This window comes from Leptodactylus fuscus, chromosome 1 (assembly GCF_031893055.1).
Source record: "Leptodactylus fuscus isolate aLepFus1 chromosome 1, aLepFus1.hap2, whole genome shotgun sequence".
Classification (NCBI taxonomy): Eukaryota; Metazoa; Chordata; class Amphibia; order Anura; family Leptodactylidae; genus Leptodactylus; species Leptodactylus fuscus.
Genome location: NC_134265.1, coordinates 339,955,478 through 339,971,549, shown reverse-complemented (window position 1 = coordinate 339,971,549; position 16,072 = coordinate 339,955,478). Strand labels below are relative to the sequence as shown.

General features: G+C 44.2%; 1 protein-coding gene across 6 annotated transcripts in view; it reads left to right on the top strand.

Annotated features, from left to right (window-relative positions):
* The window catches only part of ATP8A1 (ATPase phospholipid transporting 8A1), a 165,481-nt gene that overhangs the window by 69,406 nt on the left and 80,003 nt on the right, over positions 1-16,072 (top strand). For 4 of the 6 annotated variants that reach the window (XM_075261466.1, XM_075261459.1, XM_075261490.1 and 1 more), the window contains 7 exons: positions 3,946-4,073; positions 7,427-7,538; positions 8,319-8,484; positions 13,267-13,394; positions 13,654-13,731; positions 13,830-13,918; positions 15,732-15,776. In XM_075261466.1, coding sequence (XP_075117567.1) covers positions 3,946-4,073; positions 7,427-7,538; positions 8,319-8,484; positions 13,267-13,394; positions 13,654-13,731; positions 13,830-13,918; positions 15,732-15,776 — 746 coding nt within the window. The remainder of the gene's footprint in view (positions 1-3,945; positions 4,074-7,426; positions 7,539-8,318; positions 8,485-13,266; positions 13,395-13,653; positions 13,732-13,829; positions 13,919-15,731; positions 15,777-16,072) is intronic. The other 2 variants (XM_075261481.1, XM_075261473.1) reach the window with 1 other exon arrangement.

The window sequence follows — 16,072 nt, the reverse complement described above, 5'->3', positions numbered from 1 at the left end:
GGATAGCTAGGGATAACCTTTATTTAGGTAGGAATGTTATTAAAAATAACTTTTTGGGGCTCTGTCGGGTGTGTAATTGTGATTTTTGTGACATAAACTTTTCCCCATAGGAATGCATTGGACAGCGCTGATTGGCCAGAGTACGGAATTCGACCAATCAGCGCTGGCTCTGCTGGAGGAGGCGGAGTCTAAGATCGCTCCACACCAGTCTCCATTCAGGTCCGACCTTAGACTCCGCCTCCTCCGGCAGAGCCAGCGCTGATTGGCCGAAGGCTGGCCAATGCATTCCTATGGGAATGCAGAGACTTTAGCAGTGCTGAGCCAGTTCTGTTTAACTACACCGTGTTCCGGTCAGCCCATCAGATGTAGCAGAGCCGAGTGTGCATAAGGGTTCTAGTGCACCCTCGGCTCTGCTACATCTGATGTAGCAGAGCCGAGTGTGCATAAGGGTTCTCGTGCACCCTCGGCTCTGCTACATCTGATGTAGCAGAGCCGAGTGTGCACACTCGGCTCTGCTATATCAGATGGGCTGACCGGCACACGGTGTAGTTGAGCAGAACTGGCTCAGCACTGCTAAGTCTCTGCATTCCCATAGGAATGCATTGGCCAGCCTTCGGCCAATCAGCGCTGGCTCTGCCGGAGGAGGCGGAGTCTAAGGTCGGACCTGAATGGAGACTGGTGTGGAGTGATCTTAGACTCCGCCTCCTCCAGCAGAGCCAGCGCTGATTGGTCGAATTCCGTACTCTGGCCAATCAGCGCTGTCCAATGCATTCCTATGGGGAAAAGTTAGCTTGCGAAAATCGCAAGCTGACAGGGATTTCCATGAAATAAAGTGACTTTTATGCACCCAGACATGCTTCCCCTGCTGTCCCAGTGTCATTCCAGGGTGTTGGTCTCATTTCCTGGGGTGTCATAGTGGACTTGGTGACCCTCCAGACACGGATTTGGGTTTCCCCCTTAACGAGTATATGTTCCCCATAGACTATAATGGGGTTCGAAACCCGTTCGAACACTCGAACAGTGAATCGAATTTCGAACCTCGAACATTTTAGTGTTCGCTCATCTCTAGTTTTTATGACTAATTGACCAATAATCCTGGGTAACTGTCCTCATCCTAATTAATTAGGGTGAGTGCCAGGTGATGAAGAAGTCACATCACTCTATACGTTGGTATTAGTTCCTCTCTCAGATGAGGAATTTGTGCTGACGCACTCTTATTAAGACAACGTAGGGTTAAATAGTAGCAGAGAAAGGAAGAGCGATAACAACAACGTAAGTGTTCCTATTAATTCCTGATTGTTCTGGTACATCTCAATCAAACAGAAAAAGTTTAAGCAGTGCCATATATAGCCGGCTACTCCCGGTCCTGCATGGTGACCTTGGGGCGCTGTCTTCTGGTGCCAAGCCAAGCTTTTGTTTCTCTTGCACCCATCCTGGATACAGGCACCATCTTATCCTATAACATTATACCAGTTTCAAGCATAAGCAGCTATATCTAGCATTCAGCTTTAAAGATAACAATGTTTTTCATACATTACATGATTATAACCTTCACAGTATCAGATTAGTTGCTGTTAGTCACCACCACAATGATTCAATGAGCTCCAGAACCAGAGCAGCTCTGTACACTGTATAGTGTCTGTGAATGCTACTCAAGCTTTCATCCATTTACTTGATTATAGTCGTCTGGCCTTGGATTACCTTGCTGATACTGAAAATAAAGAGGCAGAAATCCTTCAGCTTTATTCCTGTGTTACCGAGAAACGCGCACACACATTATATATATATATATATATATATATATATATTTATTTATATTTAATAATTTTTTTTTTTTTTTTTACTGAAAAGAGGTCACATTTATCTGCATTCAGGCGAAGCAATGGTTCACTGCAGGATGCAGACAGGCCTTATGTTGGTTGAGGAGATGGGATGCCTATACTAGATGGATGTACATATATTAGAAGCTTGGCAAACCAGCTAACCTAAATGCCACTAATAGACTGTAACCAGCACTGTGCACTCCACATTATAATGTGTCTGGCATCTTATATGAGTCTTATCAGTGTGTATTTGGAATACTAGGCATCCTTCCCCCTCTCGAGTATTGTAGATGTGGGAGAGGATGTTTCAGTAGTTTGCACTTGTGCAGTCCCCACTTCATATCACTCGGACCTGCCTGCATCCTGCAGTGAACCATTGCTTCACCTGACATCTGGTAAATGTATTCCTGCCTAGTAGTACTTCTGGCTACACAGTGAATTAAATCATCCGTTATAAATTTTGTCTTGTATACTTGCCTATAGAATCCTTTATCATTCCCTTGCACTGCTTACTTTCTTTACATTTGTTTTCACCTCTGCTGGCTGGCCAGTCTTGGGGTGCATTCAGACTACGTAACGCCGGGCGTGTATGAGAGCCGTACACGCCGGCATTACGGCAGACTGCCGAACACTTCCCATTCACTTCAATGGGAGCGCTCGTAACAGCGGCGTTTACGAGCGCTCCCATTGAAGTGAATGGGAAGTGTTCGGCAGTCTGCCGTAATGCCGGCGTGTACGGCTCTCATACACGCCCGGCGTTACGTAGTCTGAATGCACCCTTGGACTGATGTGTTGACTATAGTGACATCAGCACAGATGGCATTGACTGAACAATACTCTCTTGTGTCATCCTAAAGCAGATGTGTGGCTGGAGAAGAAAACTTCAGCAGTGAGGGACTGGCCTGGCACATTTATTAGGGCCCCTTGCACACAGTTCATTACAGACAAAAGAATCCTATGTACCTCATCCATATTTCCTGGCCTAAGCCTAGTTGGTAGACATGGCTCCTTTCACCGTAGTGATCCCTGCCTCCTTGTAGCTTCACTGTCCGTACTATATACTTTGAAGGTTATAATCATGTAATGTATGAAAAACATTGTTATCCTTAAAAGCTTAATGCTAGAAACTGGTATAATGTTATATGATAAGATGGCGCCTGTATCCAAGATGGGTGCAAGAAAAACAAATGCTTGGCTTGGTGCCAGAAGACATCTCCCAAGGTTACCACGCAGGACCGGGAGCAGCTGGCTATATATGGAACTGCTTAAACTTTTTCTGTTTGATTGAGATGTATCATACCAATCAGGAAAGAATATGAACACTTATGTTGTTGTTATCGCTCTTCCTTTCTCTACTACCATTTAACCCCCATGTTTTTAATAAAAAATGCGTCAGCACACATTTCTTAGCTGAGAGAAGAACGAATACCAACACAGAGTGGTGTGACTTCTTTAGCGCCTGGCACTCAGCCTAATTAATTAGGACGACAACAGTCATCCAGGATTACTGGTCATTTAGTCATAAACGCGACTCTGACCTTATCAATACCATACGAGTCAGTAGAGCCATGGACAGGCAAGAAGTCCCATCTCCTGACTAGCTTCGGTCCGGGAAATCCAGCTGATGTACAGACCAGCAGTCCAGATTGCCTTGTGTGCATTGGGGCAGATTTACTAATACTGTCTAGTAATAAGACTTATTTTGACTAAGCAGTGTTATACTGCGCCAGGTTTATCTTTCAGCTTTAGACAATTTCTTAAATCTGACTCCGTTTACGATTGTCTAGTCTAATGTTACACCACCTATTTGTTAGTTTTTGACAAACAAAAATGCTATAAGACCTATGGATCTATGAAATTACAGGGTACTGTATATACTCGAGTATAAGCCGACCCGAATATAAGTCGAGGCCCCTAATTTTACCACAAAAAACTGGGAAAACTTATTGACTCGAGTATAAGCCGAGGGGAACTTTTTCAGCACAAAAACTGTGCTGAAAAATTCGGCTTATACTCGAGTATATACGGTACATCATAAGATTTCTTAACACTAACACTTCTTTTGACGGACATCTTTGTGGCTTTATAGACTTCTTTATGTTCTCTTTTTTATTTGTTGCAGGGCCTTTCCCTGACGGCGGACATGAAGGACATTGACACTTTGATGAGCTTATCTGGTAGAATCGAGTGTGAAAGCCCCAATAGGCATCTGTATGATTTTAATGGGAACATCAGGCTTGATGGCCAAGGGTAAGTATTGAGCAAAGGAACATTAGTATGTGTTGTTGCGTTTTTCGTTCCATCTTTTACTTTATGAAACGGTAATGTTTCTATTGAATGACAAGCAAAGATCCTTAAATCCACGAGCGATTGATACAGAAAGAAGAAATTCTACTATAATGTCTCTTTATGTTCATTCCATAATCCAGAATATCTGATACGGATCCAATGCTTTATATGTTACATACAAGTTTCCTACATATCGGAGAAGATGAGGAAGGTGGTACAGACTATTTCTCTTACATTTTATCCTAACATTACATTCCCCTTTAGTGGTTAAACGGTGTTTGGGTTGGTATTTAGTTACATGCTTGTGATAACATAGTTGGATAAAAGGTCAGATTGTCCAGGATATGAAAAGAGTCTTATTAAATTTCACTAAAGTCACATGCAGCAAAATGTAATAAGCCTGAGGTCTCCAGAAGAGATCCCCGGGGATTTCTTATCATTCCACTATGGACCTTCTCTTTTATGTGATCTGGCTTCCAGTTTTTGCCTACTGCTGTGTAATGATAGTCTACCGTCACCAAAATCCTCTGTATACCACTTATGTGTTGTTGTAGGGCTGCTTGTGTTAAAGTGCAGTCATGCTGCCAAGAAAAATCGGCTTTTAATTCCTATGTACGTGTGCACCCGGGCATGGCCACATCAGACTTGGTTATTTTACAAGTGCACCGAGTAGATCACCTATACATGGATTAATGCTGGGGCCCTACACGGCAGATACACACATTGCAGAACATTTTGGAAATCACAGCATGTCTGTTATACCTACGGAAACGCCAGTGGTTCCCTTTAGGGTCCACTCACACGGAGGAAAATGGTGAGGAATTTGGTGTGGAATTTCAGCGCTGAAAAAAAGCATCCCATTGACTTCAATGGGTTGGTAGCAGAAAAAGGAGCCCATTGAAGTCAATGGGAGTTTTTTTTTTTTTTCAGCGATGAAATTCCACACCAAATTCCTCACCATTTTCCTCCATGTGAATGGACCCTTATAGTTATAATTGAAGCAGAAAATCCACAGAGGAAAACTCAACTAATTGGGGCCTTAGGCCTCGTTCACATCTGTGCTTGGAGTCCGCATGTGGATCCCCTCGAATGGAATACCGAACGCAACTGGAAGCGGTGTGCCAGTGAAAGCACACGGACCCCATAGACTATAATGGGGTCCGTGTGCTTGCCGCCAGATCTCCGCAGGGATCATGCGGACAGGAAAGTAGTTCACAATAAACGTTCCTGCCCGCATGATTTGAGCGGGCAGTGCTTGGCCAGCACACAGACCCCATTATAGTCTATGGGGTCTGTGTGCTTTTACTGCACACCTCTTGCAGTTGCGTTCGTTATTCCTTTCGGGCTGTCCCCAAGTGGACTCCCCAAACGGAATACCAAATGCAGATGTGAACGAAGTGTAAGAGTTGATTTCCTCAGCAGCAGATCTGTACTTTGACACATAAAACACTGCATGTTTACTATGTCATTAACTGGCCCTACAACAGCATATCAGTGGTTATGGAGCAGTTTTGCTGTGGGTAAAGGGCTTATCCTATTCTTTAAAATCCATGGTGAATTCTAAGGATATTAAGTTGTTGGGGTCTGCCGTCTTTGCACCTGACTGTATAAAAGGACCATGGCCCTACAAAAATACATACAATTCTCCCTACATAATAAAACACGGTAGCGTCTAATTTAAGGGGTAACGCCTTTCAGCATACTTGTCCTTATTACATTTTTAATGGATTGGATTGTGAAGCCTCCACTAGCTGATAGGTGTGTTAGAGACGGTCACAAGAGGAATAGCTGGTCGATCACCTGAAGAAAATAATTATTTGTTTCCAAAAGTGCGGCTTAATGAAGGGATTACTCACGTTTCGTTTCCAAAGGTCAGGAGACTTCATTGCTTTCCTAGGTAGATGGCCTAGATATGGATGATCACTCATCCACTTATCTATTAATAATGTATCGGCATTGTCTAATGAGGCTGTGTGTAGATCATGAGGCATTTGGAAAGAAAGCTCTGGTGACATATTGATTTGCAAGTCTTTGTTGGCTATTCAGTCTCCAGCCGCTTCTCTCAATGTGACCTCTAGTGGTGTCCTGGAGGAGAGCGTTCCTAAACCTCTCCTACTTCTGTACGAATAAAATAAAAGTTGTAAATCCCTCCTTTCCCTAGAATACATATAAAAGTAGAAAATGACACTGAGACACAAACACATTAGGTATCCCTGTGTCTACTGAATATAGGGGATCTGCAGTGCTCCTGTTCCGTTGGGGAGGGGTTAATAGGAGCACTGCAGATCCCGTATATTCAGCCAGACTGAATTCCAAGGTGGGGGGGGGGACTCAGTCCTCAAGCTCAGGGAAGGGGCGGACAGGCAACCAAAACACCCCCTCCCCTACCCCAGCAACTACTGCACCCAAAATCTCTGACCATTTTAATTTTTGAAATTTTCCAGTAGCTGCTGCATTTCCCCCCCTTCGGCTTATACTCGAGTCAATAAGTTATCCCAGTTTTTTGTGGTAAAATTAGGGGCCTCGGCTTATATTCGGGTCGGCTTATACTCGAGTATATACGGTAGCTTAGGAGCTTCACACACGGGACAGCTGGAGGGGCAGTATGGATGCCAAATGACAGCTAGTACTTTTAATCCTTACACCCCCCGCCCCCTCTGCACCATGAATGTAGAATGAGAGGGGCAATGGAAAAAAAATGTAGACTGCTGCTTTAATAATACCCGGCTTGAGTTATATTAGATGTACCAGAATGAGTCTGAAAATGAACAAAGTGGCACTTTGGCATATAATGGCGCTTTATTAATAAAGTTAAAGATATTGAAGAGAAGGTATCTTGTTGAGATGGCCCTTTTTATAGAAGGGGGTTGTCCTGTTCCCATTAAAGACTTTTGAGGCAATAGTTTGTCGCCACTCTCCAATCTGGTTTAAGAGAGGATAAAGAGTGTCTCTTAGTCTGGAGGACCTGGCCTGTCCTGCACACACACAGACAACCCACTGATTTACATAGGCAGAGTGTAATGCTTAGTTTTACCTATGGTGGCACTGCAGAGAAATCAAACACTACTGACAGCTTTCCATGCAGGGTAGAGCTGATCTTTTAGGGTCTCAGCACCTGATAATATATGTTACTGGATAAATTCTGCAATACACGTTGTCTGTCCTTATGATCCTGGGGCTCAGACCGACCCTGCGTTCCCTATATTGCATTTACCATATTGTAAACCTTGTCATCTGTCTAAAAGTAACTTTTATCCACAAAGTTGTCAGGACGCGTGCGAGTATAATCATGTCTGTCCTATGTCTTCTTCTAGCACTGTCCCATTAGGTCCTGACCAGATTCTTCTAAGAGGAGCACAGCTGAGGAACACTCAGTGGGTCCATGGCATAGTTGTCTACACCGGCCATGACACAAAGCTTGTGCAGGTAATCCATTTGAAGTCAATTTCTAGATTTCAAGGGAGCAAAGTTGACTACCAGTGGGTTGGTCACAGCAAACCTACGGCTTAAGAAGTTTTTTTTGGTAATGTGTTTTTCGGACAAGTTGATAGTAATGTGCATGCGCACGCCACTTTGTAATGAAGTGAACATATTAACATGTCACAACTATTTAGACATGCACATTACAGACTGAGCTGAAGACACTGGGTCTGAAAAGCACAATGAGGTAACTCATCTGATAGGAACCAACACCCTAAGCATATTGGTGTTTTGTTTATCCTTTGTGCATCTTAAGTCAGCAGTATGTATTTCTAGAAACTCCTAAATACCAATAATAAGGCCACAAGCACATGACCAAGGCTGACTTTATAGTGGAATGCACTCCGATAACATCCAAGTGTCATTCAGGTGCCTTCCAGTGACGTTCCAGTGTCCTGCTCTGTAATCGTTGCAATGGAGCATCAGACCCTCTGTTAAAAGAGTCTTGGCCTGCACACTTGATCATGTGCATGAGACCCAAGACTAGTGCAAAGGAAGAGCAGAGCATCCAATATGGTGGTTGCATTCATCTCTCAAAGGCCTTCTGACTGTAATAGCTGATATGAAATGCTTTGCTATGAGCTCCACTTTTACTTATATCCTAATTCTTCCCCGTGTAAATCCCATCTATAACCCAGTCGTTCAATATGGCATTGTTATCTCCTTATGTCTGAATATAAACTTCTTGCCGCATGATTTAATAACCTATATTTTACATTTATGCAGAATTCAACCAGACCTCCATTGAAGTTGTCCAATGTGGAGCGTATCACCAACATGCAAATCCTGCTCCTGTTCGGCACTCTCATCACCATCTCCTTAGTGTGCTCTATCGGGTCTTCCATCTGGAACGCCAGGCATGAACAGAAAGACTGGTATCTCAATCTGAATTGTAAGAGAAAAAAAAATGTATTTCATGAAATAGATGCAAAGTAAAAGCTACTTTCAGGAGCAAACAGGTGTACACTCATACTTGCCAATGCAGCAGTCGTCTACTGGACTATGGCTCATCTGACAATTGTATCCGTAATGGTGTCCGGAAAGACTACAAGTGGATTACTGCACCCTGGCCCCACTCCATGGTCATAGTCAGGTGGCATAACAAGTGCCATGAGGTGTCCTAGCAAAATTTGGAATGGAGCCCCATTCCACCATGACCACTTTAAACATCCAGTTCAATCCTTGAAACGCCCATAATTATTTTGGCCTCCTTTACATACAAGTATGCACCCAATGATGTCACAGTACAGGAATAATGCACACAATGATGTCACAGTACAGGAATAATGCACACAGTGATATTACAGTATAGGGATAATGCACACAGTGATGTGACTGTGCAGGGACTAGGGTTGAGCAATCTTTTTAGGTGGAATCGAGATTGGTGATTATTTCCCACAATTAGAGATGAGCGAACAGTGTTCTATCGAACACATGTTCGATCGGATATCAGGGTGTTCGCCATGTTCGAATCGAATCGAACACCGCGTGGTAAAGTGTGCCAAAATTCGATTCCCCTCCCACCTTCCCTGGCGCCTTTTTTGCACCAATAACAGCGCAGGGTAGGTGGGACAGGAACTACGACACCGGGGGCATTGAAAAAAATTGGAAAAAGTCATTGGCTGCCGAAATCAGGTGACCTCCATTTTAGACGAATAGTGGATTTCAAATCCGGGTCATATGAGAATGTGAACTTTGTGACTAAGAGACAGGGATAGCTGTACAGGCAGGGATAGCTAGGGATAACCTTTATTTAGGGGGGAATGTTATTAAAAATAACTTTTTGGGGCTCTATCGGGTGTGTAATTGTGATTTTTGTGAGATAAACTTTTTCCCATAGGGATGCATTGGCCAGCGCTGATTGGCCGAATTCCGTACTCTGGCCAATCAGCGCTGGCCAATGCATTCTATTAGCTTGATGAAGCAGAGTGTGCACAAGGGTTCAAGCGCACCCTCGGCTCTGATGTAGCAGAGCCGAGGCTGCACAAGGGTTCAAGCGCACCCTCGGCTCTGATGTAGGAGAGCCGAGGGTGCACTTGAACCCTTGTGCACCCTCAGCTCTGCTACATCAGAGCCGAGGGTGCGCTTGAACCCTTGTGCACACTCTGCTTCATCAAGCTAATAGAATGCATTGGCCAGCGCTGATTGGCCAATGTATTCTATTAGCCTGATGAAGTAGAGCTGAATGTGTGTGCTAAGCACACTCATTCAGCACTGCTTCATCACGCCAATACAATGCATTAGCCAGTGCTGATTGGCCAGAGTACGGAACTCGACCAATCAGCGCTGGCTCTGCTGGAGGAGGCGGAGTCTAAGATCGCTCCACACCAGTCTCCATTCAGGTCCGACCTTAGACTCCGGCAGAGCCAGCGCTGATTGGCCGAAGGCTGGCCAATGCATTCCTATGCGAATGCAGAGACTTAGCAGTGCTGAGTCAGTTTTGCTCAACTACACATCTGATGCACACTCGGCACTGCTACATCAGATGTAGCAATCTGATGTAGCAGAGCCGAGGGTGCACTAGAACCCCTGTGCAAACTCAGTTCACGCTAATAGAATGCATTGGCCAGCGCTGATTGGCCAATGCATTCTATTAGCCCGATGAAGTAGAGCTGAATGTGTGTGCTAAGCACACACATTCAGCACTGCTTCATCACGCCAATACAATGCATTAGCCAGTGCTGATTGGCCAGAGTACGGAATTCGGCCAATCAGCGCTGGCTCTGCTGGAGGAGGCGGAGTCTAAGGTCGGACCTGAATGGAGACTGGTGTGGAGCGATCTTAGACTCCGCCTCCTCCAGCAGAGCCAGCGCTGATTGGCCGAATTCCGTACTCTGGCCAATCAGCACTGGCTAATGCATTGTATTGGCGTGATGAAGCAGTGCTGAATGTGTTTGCTTAGCACACACATTCAGCTCTACTTCATCGGGCTAATAGAATGCATTGGCCAATCAGCGCTGGCCAATGCATTCTATTAGCGTGAACTGAGTTTGCACAGGGGTTCTAGTGCACCCTCGGCTCTGCTACATCAGATTGCTACATCTGATGTAGCAGTGCCGAGTGTGCATCAGATGTGTAGTTGAGCAAAACTGACTCAGCACTGCTAAGTCTGCATTCGCATAGGAATGCATTGGCCAGCCTTCGGCCAATCAGCGCTGGCTCTGCCGGAGGAGGCGGAGTCTAAGGTTGGACCTGAATGGAGACTGGTGTGGAGCTATCTTAGACTCCGCCTCCTCCAGCAGAGCCAGCGCTGATTGGTCGAGTTCCGTACTCTGGCCAATCAGCACTGGCCAATGCATTTCTATGGGGAAAAGTTAGCTTGCGAAAATCGCAAACTGACAGGGATTTCCATGAAATAAAGTGACTTTTATGCCCCCAGACATGCTTCCCCTGCTGTCCCAGTGTCATTCCAGGGTGTTGGTATCATTTCCTGGGGTGTCATAGTGGACTTGGTGACCCTCCAGACACGAATTTGGGTTTCCCCCTTAACGAGTTTATGTTCCCCATAGACTATAATGGGGTTCGAAACCCATTCGAACACTCGAACAGTGAGCGGCTGTTCGAATCGAATTTCGAACCTCGAACATTTTAGTGTTCGCTCATCTCTACCCACAATGCTTTGCAGTGTGAAGTCTCCGCTGCGGTTCCATAGGAATGAATGGAAGCAGCCGGCACACAGCCTTAACCCCCTTTGTGCCAGCTGCGTCCATTCATTCTAATGGGAGACTAGCTAACATCTCTAGTAGCTACTTACCTGCAGAGATGGCTGGTCCGGTGCCCAGTGTTCTCATTCTTCTTCGCCTCGCTGCGGGGCTTGTGGCTTAGGAGAGTGTAGGCGGGTACAGGGCGGGGAGACGTGACGTCTCCCCTCCCAATACCCGCCCACACTCTCCTAACCTGGGAGGCAGGGCAGCGAGGTGAAGAAGAATTAGAACACCGGGCACCGGACCAGCCATCTCTGCAGGTAAGTGGACACCAGGGGGGACTAAGTAGCCAGAGGATTAAAAAAAATCACTACACAGCGTGGATTCTAACAATTAAAGCGTTCAATTGTTAGAGTCCATGCTGTATAGTGAATAGGATTGTTTTTAAAATCCGATCTTCGATTTTCAAAAAAATCCCATTGACTTACATTGGGATTGGATTTGGGATCGAGATCGGGTTTGAATGAAAAATAATCGGATTTCAAAATCGATCCTGAAAAGTCAAGATCAGCTCAACCCTAGCAGGGACAGTACACTCTATGACTTCATAGCACATGGATAATACACACACAGATGAATCACTGTACACAATGACATCACAACTCATGAAGAAAGTAATTGTAATGATGTCATAGGCAGGCATGATGATGTCCCAGTAAAGTAATAGACTCAAGTTTTCACTTCTCAATCCATTGTCATTAGTTATCACGAACTGTATCTGAGGTCTCAGTGGCAAAGGGGCTTCTTAGTTGTTGGGCCCAATAGCCCATTCATATTTACACTTCTCTATCTATTGTTCAAAGTTATATCTAATAGTATTAGCAGTCTCATTAGCAGTGGGGCCCCTTAGTTACTGGGCCCAATAGCAGCGGCCATGTCTGCTACCCTGGTAGTCACACCCATGGCCATAGCGTTTCCCCTGACTTATGTGCCAGCTGTCATGGATGTCTTGGTGCATCAAAATAGTGCAAAGGGTACAAATGCCCATGCAGTGTAGAACTAAGTGTAATGTGTGTGCGTGTGTACACATAGTCATTCCTTAGTAAGGTTTCCAGGTTTGTAAAGACAACCGCTGCCTGGGACCGGAGTACAAGAGTACCCTACCCGTAAGTCTCATGGATCCCAGTTCATTGAGTACCTTGTACATAAGACAATACAGCCAATGCTGGAGTATCACTATAGACACCATAGATAATCACTGCATGTTGTATTTCGTCACTGTTAAAGGTTTTATTTTCTTAAAGAATTTTTTTCATATTGTAAAGCGGTAACATCTCGCAATGATATGCCATCGCTTTATAATAAGCGAGAGTCTGACCTCTGGCACCCACACGAATCCTTAAAATGAATGGGCTATAGCCTCTTCGCTGTTTTCCCGGCACATTGTCACCTGGTTGTGCAAAAAACCTGTCGCCAGACCTCTTCCCTTGCGTGGAGTCATGATGGGACATCCTTTATATAATGGGTGACTGGGATCGATCCTGTGCAGGAGAAAACTTCAGAGTCTTAGGATCCGGGATTTTTTTAAGGTCTGACCCCCGGCTGATCAAAAAGAATAGATTATTCCTTTATGGCTGTGCTACATTTTGTCCGTTCTGCTGTAGTGCCTGGCTGTATTTTTTATTATAATATATATATATATATATATATATATATATATATATATATATTTATAAAATTATATTTAATAATTTTTTAAACCTTAAAAATTTTCTAACCATGAATAAATAAGATACAATCTGACGTGAACTTGGCCTAACATTCTTTGTTTGGTAGTGGGAACATGAATAAAGTAGGCTGAGAATCCGTAATGGAGGTTTTTAGAGCATGCCAAGTGTTCTACGAAGGGTTAACCGCGTTGGTTTCAGGAACACGTCTGTGTACTGTTTGGCAGATTGTTTTGTTTGAATAGCGAGGCGCTTGTCTGGAAGTGATGCTAACATATCCCTCTATCTGTGATCACTGAACAGATGGCGGAGCAAACAACTTTGGACTGAATTTTTTAACATTTATCATTCTCTTCAACAATCTCATACCCATCAGTCTGCTGGTGACGTTGGAAGTGGTGAAATTTATACAAGCGTACTTCATTAACTGGGTAAGTCAAGACTGGGATGGTTGATCTAGATCCAGATTAGGGCTCGTTCACGCAGAGTTTTTTGGCAGCGGATTTTGACGCGGAATCCGCCTCAAAATCCGCTGACAAAACTGGCTGCCATTGACTGCAATGGGAGCCACTCGCTTCTTTTTTCCGCGGAAAAAAGAATTAATTTTTCCTTTTAACAAATGAAAGCACTGTATCCTCCGAATATTTCCATAATTTTATCATCATCCGTATATCCTATTCTTCCCTTAAGGATATAGACATGCACTATGAACCAACCGATACCTCAGCCATGGCCAGAACATCGAACCTCAACGAGGAATTGGGGCAGGTGCGTTTCCACTAAATCCCGACAATCTGGACCCTCTCTTTACTCCTTGGCTTTTTCAACGGACTTCACGAAACTTTATTTATTTTTATTTTTTGTAGGTAAAATATATATTTTCTGACAAGACTGGCACTCTGACCTGTAATGTCATGCAGTTCAAAAAGTGTAGCATAGCAGGAAACGCCTATGGGTAAGTTGAGGCTGTTATCGTATTATTAATGCAAATGGTTAAAGGGGTGATCCAGTCACTAATATTGATGGCCTATCCTTATTACAAGAACCCGAACAGCACATTGATGGGGGCTGTTGCACCTTTGCAGATCTAATATTGATGGCCTAGTCTAAGGATAAGTCATCAATATTAGGAACTGGGTAACCCATGTTATGTTTTTAACCTAAACTGTCAATTTCTTTTTATAAATTGACAGTACTTGTTGGAATAAGAAACTTTGTAATATACTTTCTTGAAGAGAAATGTCCCCTTCTGAACTTATTTGCCTCCTGCGCTCCTTTGCTGCTGTGATGTGTCCCTGCACTGCTCTCAGCCATACACACCGCAGCAAATGCAAGTCTATAGAGGGGGGGACATCAGTGCTGGAGAGATATCTAGTCCAGGCTACAGGGTCTAGAGATGAGCAATAAATCAACTGATATTCCAACTCTCTAGACAGCGCATGTGGACGTGCCCCCCCTCCAGTAATACACGCTGGATGTGACTAGGAAGCTACCGCCATCTCTAGCTCTCACCGATGTTGCCCGTCTCCTGCTCCGACCATTGCAGACTCTTGTGGATATTCTTTTGCTTATCTAATCTTTCCCTTTTGCCCTTATAGACTCTGTTGGAGGTTAGCACGTTTTTCTGCACTGATGCACCCTCTGTTATTTCCCCCCTTTCCCCCTGAGATTCTGGGTGTTTTCCTCCTTCAGTAATAGAACTTGATTTTGTTGTATAGAACCCCCTTGCTGGTGTCTATTAGACTACATTCACATCTGCTCCGGGGTGTCCTTTGTTGGTCTCTAAGAGGATAAGAGCAACGAACACATGGATCGTAAAATAGCAGAGTTGGACCCCCACTGACACTAATGGAGGCTGTTGGGTGTCCCTTGTTTTTTTATAACTGAAAATGCAGGATGAAAAAGGATTTTTTGTCCACTGCTTTAGACACGGTGCGACGGAGTCTCTGAACTAAGACAAGGCAAGACATAGATGTCAGCATAGCCTACGCCGAGATGCACAATTGTGTCAGAGCCTTCATCTCAGATTCTGTCATGTTTCAGTGGCAAAACCAGTATTTTCACTGGCTACAAGATTAACACCTTGGTTAATCCAAGGAAACTCTAAGGAAGTGAATTTATCAGGGTTCTGTGGCATCTGCACTGCAGAGAGAGTAGACGATGGCAGCTTCAGCAGGACAGTTAGCTATGTTAAGGAAATATACATACCGTACACCATCAAAATGATAGGAAGCTTTATTTGGAAATGTATTTAGACCATTCCTTGCTTACAAATTTGGAAAGCAAATGAACAGTAAAGTGGGAAGGTGTATGTAGATGTTAAGGACGGGCCCTAATGTGGTGCAAAAGCTGTGGTTTGCAAAAAAAAAAAAAAAAAGCGCCGTTTTACTGTCATTGTGTAGTGGATGGCATTCTACGGACTCTAATGTCGTGGACACAGTGATTTCCAAAATTGTTACGGTTTTGGAAATCAAAGCATGTCAATTACACCTACGGAAACCCAGACGGTTTTCTTATAGACTGAACTTTCTGTGCAAAGTCCTGCGGGGAAAAACTGTGACATTTGACGCTTGATCCTCTCCTATGACTTATATACTGTATGGTTTGTGTATTATGCTATAGCGTAAGTGAGCAGCAAGCATGAAATGGAATACTGTATGTATATGTGTGGGCGCAGCCGCAAGATATTATGGACTACGGTCTTCTCTTTGCAATACTGCTCAGTTTAATTCCTCCGCACTCTGCTTTTCCTTTTCCTTCTTGTGCAGTCACTGTCCAGAACCAGAGGACAATAGGTATTGCGAAGATGACTGGTAAGCGAAGCAGGTTTCCCCCTCTTGCATGCAACACTTTGTGTTTGCTCTCTTCTTAAAGGGATTCTATCATTAAAATCACATTTTTTTTCTCGATCACAGGTAGGAGTAGCTTTATAAAGGCTATTCTTCTCCTACCTTTTAGATGTCTTCTCCGTGCCGCCGATCGGTAGAAATCCGGGTTTTCTTCGGTATGCAATTGAGTTCTCTCGCAGCACTGGGGGTGTCCCAATGCTGCGAGAGAAATCTCCAGCGATGCCTCTATCTTCTTCTGGAACGCCCTCTCCCTGTGTCGT